The 11,082-nt window shown below is 30.7% G+C and overlaps 1 protein-coding gene across 3 annotated transcripts; it reads left to right on the top strand.

Annotated features, from left to right (window-relative positions):
• Positions 1-3,106: 3,106 nt before the first annotated feature.
• Positions 3,107-5,049, top strand: LOC133800998 (uncharacterized). 3 transcript variants are annotated; one of them, XM_062239127.1, is made up of 5 exons: positions 3,107-3,245; positions 3,453-3,576; positions 4,460-4,521; positions 4,619-4,677; positions 4,769-5,049. In XM_062239127.1, the coding sequence occupies exons 2-5, from the start codon at positions 3,500-3,502 to the stop codon at positions 4,781-4,783; spliced, it is 213 nt and encodes a 70-aa protein (XP_062095111.1). In that variant the 5' UTR covers positions 3,107-3,245; positions 3,453-3,499; the 3' UTR covers positions 4,784-5,049. The 3 variants fall into 3 exon arrangements, with proteins under 3 accessions (XP_062095111.1, XP_062095112.1, XP_062095110.1); XM_062239128.1 differs by having other exon boundaries at positions 3,169-3,245; positions 3,468-3,576; XM_062239126.1 differs by lacking the exon at positions 3,107-3,245 and having other exon boundaries at positions 3,265-3,576.
• Positions 5,050-11,082: the final 6,033 nt, after the last annotated feature.

Below are 11,082 nucleotides of genomic sequence, written 5' to 3'. Positions count from 1 at the left end.
TCAGGGATGACCTCAGATCAGGGGTTCCGAGCCTGACGCTCGTACGATCTCGAAAGCCATGTGACCTCGGGAGATGTCATTAGCTCGAAGGTTGATGAGAGACCTGGGAGAATAAGGCCTTGGAGATATATGATAATAATCTTGAACATCTACAAGTGTTGTCCATAAGAGACGTGGTCTACATTTATTACTGTAAATTCCCTAAAATCATGGGATATTATTTGATTAGTTATACGCCCCCGGTCTTCAGGGGACGTTTCCTTTTATATCGGATTACAGGCATTTAAAGCCATTTGATTTATTTGCACAAAAAGAGTAACTACCCAAAATATGTGGGATAGTATTCTGCAATCTTCATAATAAATAGAGAGGTCATGCACCATTGTAAAGGACCGAATTTCTGAATCTTGAGAGAAAACTCTGAAGAATTCATCCTTGAAGAATTTTCAGAGATCATCTTGAGCTTAATAAAAAAGACTCGTGGACTAGGTAGATTTAACTGCTGAACCGCGTAAAAAATCGTGTTTTGTATTATCATATTTTTATTAGCCATTACTAGTTATTGTTTACGTGCTCTTCTTTCACTGTTGACGAAAAACGACGTCAACACTCAGGTTTAATCAATTACTCAATTTCTTAAACGTTACAATGAGAATTGCCCTGTCAAGGCACGACATTCTCTTCAGCCATCTTCCATGGATCAAAATAAAATTTGACTCACACAACAATCTCTTCAGCTCTACAACATTTATCCTTCCAAACAACCTCATTCCTACTAACATTTATCTATTAATAATGTTTGTTATTTATGTTATATAATACTAACAATTCTATATATTAAAATTTGTGTAACAGATTGATAATTATTTTCTATATAATGTGTGTACATGTAAATTTTCCAAATAACAATATAAGCTGATTTTCTCATTAAATCTAGGGATTTTTTCATATTTATGGGATTTTTAAGATTGTTTTACAAAAATATGGACATTTAATTTTTCTATTTTTTTATGACTTTTTAATTTGGAAGTTCATATTTATATGATTTTCTTTCCCATAAATTTAAAAATATATATATAATTATGTCATATTTTTTATTATAGTTATGTTTTATTTGATTTTGAAGATAATTTTTTTTTAATTTTTAATTTTTTTCCTTCATTTTTAATTAGTTTTTGAGTTTTTTTCCTTGCTTATTTTTTCTTTCATTTTTCTTTTTCTTATCAATTTTTTTCTTCATCATTTTTTTCTTTCCATTATCTTTCTTCTTTTCATTTTTATTCATTTATCTATTTTTTTCTTTCATTTGTATTGTTTTTTTTTTTCATATTTTTTCAGTTTTATTTTTTTTCCTTCTATTTTTTCTTCATTTTTATATTTATTTTTTTCTCCTTATATTTTTTTTCCCTTTTTCACACATATGATATATATTTTTTCTTCTTCCATTTTTTTTTTCAATTTTTTCATTCATCTTTTTTTTTTCTTTCCATTTTTTTCAGTATTTTTCTTCTTCTTATTCTTCTTTTCATTTTTATTCATTCATCTGTTTTTCCTTCATCATTTTTTTTTCTTTTGTTTTATTTATTTTTTTCATATTTTTTTAGTTTTCTTTCCTCACTTTTTTTTCCTTCTTTTTTCTTCATTTTTTGTACTTATTATTTTCTCATTATATTTTTTTTTCTTTTTTTTTTTCACACATATATTTTAACATTACATAATTATTTTACAATTTTTTATTTATTATCTTTTATTATTGTAATTTTTTTTATAGTTTTTTCCACTATATGTAAAAGAATTCAAATAAATTTTTTCAGCATTTTCTTTTCATTGTAACCCTTATAGGAATACCCAAATTTGGAAAGAAAACTAATAAAAATATGAAAACATGAATGAGTAACCAGTTACCCTGATGAAAACATTCAAATCTAGAAAAAAAATTTATATGAAAATGTGAATGGGTAACTAGTTATCTTAGTGGCAACATCCAAATATGAAAAGAAAAAATATATGAAAAATTGAATGGGTAACTAGTAACCCTGTTAAATACATCCAAATTCGAAAAGAAAAAAAATAGATATGAAAACGTGAATGGGTAACTAGTTACCCTGATGGGAACATTCAAATGTGAAGAAAAAAAATCTGCTGAAAATGTGAATGGGTAACCAATTACCCTAGTGGGAACATCCAAATTTGGAAAAAAAAAATAGATACGAAAAACTTTAATGGATAACCAGTAACTCTGATAGGAATATCCAAATTTGGAAAGAAAAAATAGATATGAAAAACATGAATGGATAACTAGTTATCCTAATGTAGACATTCAAATTTGAAAAGAAAAAAACTAATATGAAAACGTGAATGAGTACCTGGTTATCCTGATGGAAACATCCAAATTTAAAAAAAAAAAATCATATGGTAACTGGTTACTTATATTACTAAAATCTTAGTTACTTATTCTTCATTTTTTAATGAAGTGTTCTCCCTATTTTTTCTTCAAATTTGATGTTTATTATCATATTTAATATGAGCAACCGTCACCCATCTTATAGTAACTAGTTACCCCTCTTATGGCAGAAGATTACTCCTTTCAGGGTAACTGGTTACCCCTCCCAGTACCTGTTCTTTAACCTAGCTCTAGGATTTTCTTTTTACATAGCTCTCAAAGATCACTCAAGTAACTGGTTACCTTACCCAAGATTTGTAAAAATAAACGTAAAATCTAAAAAAAAAAAAGGAAAAAATGTTTATAATAAATAATAAATAATTTTAAACACAATTCATATTACAAAAAAAAAATTGCAAAATAACCAATGAAAAATTTAATATAAAATTAGTAATATAAAAAAAACAACTAAGCTAAAAAAAAATAATAATCAAATTACAAACCTACCATTCTAAATTAATAAAACTTGACTAAGAGTAAAACTATAACATAAACAAACTTTTATACAAAAATATTGGAAATAAAACACATAAAAATGAAAATTCTTAAAAAATTCCATAGATAAACTTTTTAAAAAAAAAAGTCATATGTTTGCCATTTTATTTAAAATTCTATATAAAATATAATTTTCTCTTAAATCTAATACACAACACCCAATATGGGCCTTGGGCCCAACCAAATCGAGTAAAACCTTGGGCCCAAGATAAGGGATTCTCTATGTATTTGCAGATCCATATTTAAGAGCCTAAAATTCCGGGTAGTTTCTAGAATTTGATCGCTCTTCCTTTTCGACATTACTCAGGTTTCAAACCATCTTTCTTGTTCTTCTCCTCTCAGTTTCTACGTCTAGGGTTTCTTCATTTATTCTTCACTAATTTGTGTGAATACACATAACGTTTTGTATCGATTGCATGATTATTTGTTTTTCAGTTAGTATGAATTAGGTGATTTGTGAAATTTTGATTGGGCTTTAGTTAACCTTGTCTTTTGTTATAATTCTGACGAATAGGGATATTCTTCTTAGATACAATCTTCGATAACTGAGCAAATTATATCATGGCGGGGGGGAATTTTATGCACAGAGTTGTTTCTTACCTCGTCAATGAGGTTCTTGTTAACAGCCTTGCCAACAGGTGCTTACTTTATGAGTTTTTTAATTTATTAATTGAAATTTTTTGAGCGATTGTTATCTTTCAATTTCATTATATGGAGAAATTTATTGTGCTTACTTGCGTTTAGTAGCTTAAAATTTTTGGATTTCTATATATTTTGGATGTTATTTGTGTTATAAATTTGCATATTTGAGTTCAAGTTCAAACCTGAAATGAGAGTAGCGAATTCAATGAAGCTTATAGACTTACGCTTCTTGATAGGCCGTTCGGAATAGTCTCTTTCCGGATGATATGCTCCCAGAAACTAGAAAAAAGTCTCAAATGTTCTGATATGTTTAATCTACAGTTTAAAAATGTCATATGCTGCAGCTCAGAAGGTTGATAATACATCTTCTTTGTGCCCTTTATATTTTTAATAGAGTTCTCTAATTTCCTTTCCCATTTATCTTAATATCATATTTGATTTTTCTGTTTTGATGCGTTTTTTACTAGCCATAAGTTTTACCTTGCTGCTGAATGAAACTCTCCGGTTGCTTTGATAATTATAATGGGATTTAGTTATGCCTGAATTGTATGGGTTGTTACATGTAGATAGAATCAAGTTCTTATCTGTATTTTCCAATCCTCTAATTAGTGACTTGTTAAGCCTCCTGGAACAATGAATCAGTAATTAGCAATCAATTTGAGATTTTTGGTTAGGCAATTTGTAGTGCACAGTTTGTATAAACTCGGTGCTATATCACTATAGAGTTGGTTTCTTAATATTAGTGAATATCTGAAGGTCGATGGGGGTGATATTATAGTTTAGAAACTCCCACTTAGAGGAATAATTTTACAAATAACTATTGCATCTCTACTTACTACCGAAGTGTTGGAATTGTTTCTGAAACATTTTTATTTTCAGCCCTGCATTCCAAAGATTTGCTGTGAGGACATCAAGGAGAATTGAGGATGTCTCAAGTTTGGGTATAGTCTTGAATTGAATACTATTTGTTGGTCTTAGGTTACTGTACCGTATGCATAGGTTGAACTAATGCCATTTTCACTGTATTTTTTCTTATAGCTCTAAAGAAAAGGCAAGAACTTGCTGAACAAATGAAGGACCTATCAAAGAACTTTGAGGTCAGTTGTTTTGCCCAAAATCTAATACAGAACCTTTATTTGGTGTTTTTTTGGATGGTGTTTTGCTAAAAGGTGTTTTAACTTATTGCAGTCGAACAAGCATTAATGAAATGGTGATATTGGACTTCGAAAATGCAATACATGTAAATTGTTATGCTACACCCTTTTCTTCCCATGACTGTAGGAAAGCAGAAGAAAAAAAAATTATAATTAAAAAAAAAAGGATGAGGGATTTGCAGTTCCACACTATTCAAGGTTTTGTGCTGTTTTATTTCTTGCTATGTAATAATTGACGGGAAAACATGGCCATTTGAAGTTTGATGGAGAAATTCCATATAGCTTTGCAAATCTATGAGATTGTTCTTTCCCTCTCTCTCTCTCTGATACTACCATTTTCCTTTCCTGGATTGCATTTTAGTATTGCATAAATTATATTTTTGCAGTTTTTTATATTAGGCTATGCATGGGATTCCTGAGTTTTATTAGGCGATAAATATAACTAACTCAATCCTCCAGTTAACATATTTTTTTCTTAATAGGAAGTTAACATTTTAATTTGTTAAAGAAAATGTAATCTGTGTTATGAATTTGAATTTGAGTTTTAAAGCGCAAACATTAAATGAGAGTTCGCCTTTTACATTTGAGTAATCCGTAAATTATATTTTTGCAGCTCTTTAGATATTAGGCTTTATTGCATGGGGACCTTGAATTTTACTATTTTGGTAGGGGGAAAACGTAGACGGATAATTTATACTATTTTATTTAGGATTAATTTTATCCCATTATAGGTTTCATTTTATTAATCCTTATCCAAATCAAGATAACAGTTTTAATTTATTAAAGAAAATAAATATAACATCAACGATTGACCCATACACTCGACTTTTACTACATATTCTTTTATTAAATATAATGATTATGTTTTTGTTCTTAAATTAAAATTTGATGAATTATTTGTAATTTTAGTTCAATTTTGTTCTACAAACATTGTAGAATGATTATGTTTTGGTTTTGAATTGTTAGTTTAGTAATTTATTTGTGATTTTAGTTAAAAAAAAAAATTGGGTCCATTTGAATATTTTATAAAAGACAAGATTTAAAAATGTAATAAGATAAAACGCCCAAAAATATATAAATATTTTTTTAATGTATATACAAATAAAATAAAAAAATAAAACAAAACGATAATGTGTTCTTAAGTAGGTTTTTGTGTAGCAATGATTTTTTGTTTTTGTAGAATATGAATTGAAATATTTAATATAAGGGAATTTTAACATAGATAAAGACCTCCAACCATCATGATAAAGCAAATCACCATATAATCAAAGACGAATGGTACAAAAACACTATAAACTTCATCTGGTACCCATGCTTGGAAACCCAAGGCCAACGGAAACCAAATTAGAGAACCCACATTACTCCCCTGCAAAACCACCCTAGGCCAGCCCCCATGGAACCAACCCTTGAATCCTCGACCAAAACAAGTCGCAAAGAAGCCTGAGACCCATCCATGTCAAGCCCAGTGGTGAGAAACACAAGAAAGGGGAGGACCTCACCAAAAGACAACACCATTCCACCCTGGATGAACAACTCCTCTTGGCTAAAGCCCGTACGACGTGCACAAAACTCGTCGGCAACGCCCTAGCCAAGAAGACAAGAATATCCTAGCAGTATTGAAAAATAAGGAGCGAACTTTCTCAATTCCTAATATATTAAATCCACAAACATTAGCAACAAACCACACTCATATTAAACATAATAAAATAAATGGTAGGTAATTATTTAGTATATTGTGTTTTTGCAAAGTATTATCTTAGTACTCTGTGTTTACAAATAATTCTGTGTTTACAAATAATGCTTATTTGGTACATGTATTTTGAAATCGTATATATTTGGTACCCTCTATTTTAAAATTGTACATATTTGGTACTATGTATTTTCAAATTGTACATATTTGGTATCCTTAACTCAAATTTAATTAATAAAATTTTACCAGTTTAATCAAATTACTCTCAATCATACAAGCTGCAAATTATATATAACTGCTGACAGTTTTGTCATATTGACAAAATTTTATCAATTTGGATACCAAATATCTATGTTTTCAAAATACGGGTACCGTATGAGCATTATTGAAAACAGAAAGTATCAGAAAGATACTTTGCAAAACAAATTTCTATTTTTCATAATAAAATAAATAATTAAATAAAAATTAATTGTCTAATACAATCTTTAAACAATGACAAACTTACTTTATATTATTTTATTTTTATTATAAGAAATTTAATTGTTGTGTAAATTTAATGATAAATGTAATTATTTAAATAACATAAAGAAAAAAATTATAATAATTGGTTTATTGGAATTAAGGTGTACTAATCAACATTTTGTAAAAGTGTTTGGGATACTAAAAAATTTGATAAACAACCTTTTCAAAACTGCGTGTAATATTTTCTTATGCCATCGTGATCTGATCCGATCTAATTTGGCCGAATGCACCACCACCACCTTCCAATGAAAAATTGGTTGGAAAGATAGTGAAGAAGAGAGAAGGTGGGTGAGTTTGGTGTTTTATAAATGAATTTGTTTAAAGAAGATTAGACTATAAATTAAACTCAAAATTAGGGTTGTTAACTTCTTCTTCTTTGTCACGGATCAATTATTTAGGTTTTTTTCTATTGAATTCCAGTACTAAAATGTCAAGTTATTTTTTTTCCCTACATCAAGATTTTCAAGCTTTAAAGCGTTTGTGATTTGTCAAGTTGTGTTCCGTGATGTATTATTCAGTATTGTATATGTTGTTTCGGTTTTGATATTTGTTCCATCTCCAATGGATCTTATTGGCAACGGTATAACCATATGGTTCCTTTTTTTTTCGGATTGATTCCCATTTTTCCACTACCCCTGGTTTTTAGGACTCCACAATCTGTTTCAATTGTCATTCCTCGCGACTCCACTATCTATCACTGCCCATGACTCCCACATTTTCTTTCCCTGTTTCTCACACATATCTATTGATTAAACTTCAAATCACTATAAATATATCTTGCTTTGGTTCATTGTGCACAATATTTTAGTTCTTTCCACCATGGATTCTCTAACTCCTCACCCAGATAATTTTTCCTCTGATTCAACTCTAGACAATGAAATTCTTATAGCTCATGATCGTGCTCTTAATGTTGATACATAGTCTGATTCTAATGTGCTTATGGGGAAGTTGCTCCTTAATCGCACCTTTCATCTTCAACGTTTCAGGGACTTTTTTCAGAATTTGTGCAACATTAGGCATGGTCTCTCTGTCGAAGTTTTTATGGAAGGTTTTTTGTTGCTCTCCTTTGGTTCCGTGGCTGAAAAAAAATGAATGTTGGAGGTACAACCTTGGCATCATCTATGGTGACATCTGGTCTTCACTCAGCCCACTGGTGTGAACCAGATCACCCGTGACAATGTTATCTTCATTCCTTTTTGGCTTCAAGTTCATCTTTTACCTATTTTCCGAAATTCATATGTTATGAGTGTCTTTCTCGGTAAATTCAGGGATTATGATAAGACAACACCCCAACAGTTTTTGCGAATTCGTGTTCTGTTGGATTCCACTAAGCCTCTTCTACATAGTAAACACCTTCAATTTGAGGATTCTGCAAAGCACATTTCGGTGGAGTTTTGATATGAAAGGCTTGTTGAATTTTGCTCTTTTTGTGGACGAATAGATCATGTCCACAAAGATTGCTCCCCTGTCCTTACTCTTCAAGAACAAGGAATTCAACCATTTTGCTCTTTCCCTAACTCTATGCGTATGGATGAATTACCTAATTTCAAACATTCTAGACCACCTGAAATTCGGTCCTTTCCACATTCCTTCAATCGGTCTCCCTCAACTTCTTCTATTCCATTTGGTTCCCTTGGTATATTTCTTTGTCTTTATAGTTGATATTTTACTTTTTCTTTTTAGTTATGTTTATTTATATATCTCATCATGTGTCTCCATTGGTTGATTTTGGTAAAAATTTTGTTTTAAAATTTTTTAAACACAAAAATAGAAATATTATTTTTATTTTTGTTTATTTATTTTCAAAAAATAAAAATATGTTTGATAACTATTTTTTTGTGTTTTTAAAAACAAAAAATAATAAATGTATTTGATAAATTTTATTTTTATTTTTTGTTTAGTAATATATATTGTGGTGTCGATTTGAAGAAGAAGAAAAAAAAACTAAAAGTCGAAAACAGTTTAAAAAAAATTTGAAAGTGAAAATTTTCTATTTTCAAAATTTAAAAAATTTTATTTAAAATTTAAAAAAAATAATAAATAAAAATAGAGTTACCAAACACTATTTTATGTTTAATTGTCAAATTTTTAATTAATTAAATAAAAAACTATTTTTTGAATGGTCACCTCTTATTATCCTTTTTATATTTTCCTTTCATATTCTTAGTGTTTGTAGTTCCATCTATTGCTCATTCTATTCCTGTGTGTGCTGCTTTCCCAAGCATTCCAGATATCGACATTCGATCCGCAAAATTTTTGCCCGATAACGACAAGGTTCTTGCAATGCCTCAACCCGTTATTCCTTTTCCAACCACTAATCTTGTCTAGTTGGATTTTGCTACCTCCTCTACTGCTCCTTCCACCACTATGGTCCATGATTGTCCACTCTTACCGGATGTTGCAGTAATGTCGACTACTTCTTCTAAGGGCAAGGCCAAGGTTGTTGATGATTATGACTCTTTTAATGTCTCCAAAGCATCATTCGGAGGTAGTTCCCAACGTGCCAGACCTCAAGAGGACAATCCTTATGCCAAGTAGTATAAGAAATGATCTAACTAAATACTGCCTCTTTTCACATTTCAGCTTTAGTCCTATTTAATTTGTAGTTCTTTACACTATGTTTTGTTGTTTATTACACCACTTGTTTCTGTCTCTATTTCAGTTACCCTTACTGAACACTTTGTCCTTTCTGTTATTTAATCTGTCTTTATTTCCACTTTGTTTATATTATGCATTTCTCTATTCAAATTCCTACCAATTAATCTATGTTTTTAGTTAACGTTGACTCTCTTTTCAATTCTATAGTTGACAACGACGTTCTCTTTTTTCACTAAGGCTTGAGTGTTAAAAATTAATGACGGATGTATTAAGCCAAATAATGAATTGTTGGTATAATAAAGTTTTATAGTTGTCTCTGATGCCCATGTCATTTATACATTTTCTTGTTGCTCTAAACGCACACCATTTTCTCCGCATATGCTAACGTGCATTGCATCAACTTGAATAATATAAATTACTCACCTTCAAATGATATTCATAGCTTATTATATTACAGTTTCAGTAACCATGTAAACCAATGAAACTAAATAGCAATCTAATTTCTAAAATGTTGCATTACCTCATCTATGATTCCAACATATACAAACCAAATAACGTATCATAATAGTAAGTGGCGGAGCAGACAAAGTTTGCACAAAACCAGAAAAGTGTGATGGTGAAATCTCAGCTCAAGGAGGCCGAGAGGAAACATTTAGCATTTATACTCTGTCAAAGAATTACATAAGCCAATGATACAATGACAGGTGGCCCTAGTGCTAGTAAAAGATATACCACCAAAACAGAAAAGAAATAATATACTAATTATCACTTAACTAACTTTAGTTACATCTAATACAATTCTAATCATCTGCATTAGAACATAACAGAGCATTCATCTTAACACCACCCCTCAAACGAGAGGGTGAGGACTTCACACCGAGTTTGGAGACCAAGTACTGGAATCTTGCATGAGATAGGCCCTTTGTCATACAGTCTGCCACCTGATCAGTTGAGGGTATATATCAAACCTCCAGCTCCTTTTTGAGAACTTAGTCACGAACAAAATGGATATCCAGCTCTATGTACTTGGTTCGGGCATGAAAGACTGGATTTGATGCAAGGGCACTGGCACTTGTGTTATCACACCAAGTGACCGGTTTTTCCAGTTGAGGAAATCTGATTTCTTTAAGCAGAGCTTCTATCCAAGTTATCTCTGCACTCACATGAGCAAGGGCCCTGTACTCAGATTCAGTACTGGATCTGGATACTACAGCTTGCTTTTTGGATGACCAGGACACAAGTGTTTCTCCCAAGTATACACATTAACCCCCAACTGATTTCCTGTCATCAATATTACTGGCCCAATCTGCATCTGAGTAGCCAGTGATGTGCATTTTGTCACTGCAGCAAATATGAAGACCATGAGTGCGAGTTCCCTTTAAGTATCTTAAGATACGTTTTGCTGCTTTCCAGTGAGCATCTGTTGGTGCTTTGAGGAATTGACTGAGAAAATTAACTGCATAGCTTATATCTGGTCGAGTGTGGCATAGATATTGTAATGCTCCAATTAAGCTCCGATAGACTGTGGGATGTTCCAT

The sequence above is a fragment of the Humulus lupulus genome, chromosome 9, assembly GCF_963169125.1.
Source record: "Humulus lupulus chromosome 9, drHumLupu1.1, whole genome shotgun sequence".
Lineage (NCBI taxonomy): Eukaryota > Viridiplantae > Streptophyta > Magnoliopsida > Rosales > Cannabaceae > Humulus > Humulus lupulus.
Note: the sequence above shows the minus strand (reverse complement) of the source record. Positions and strands in the feature narration are given on the sequence as shown.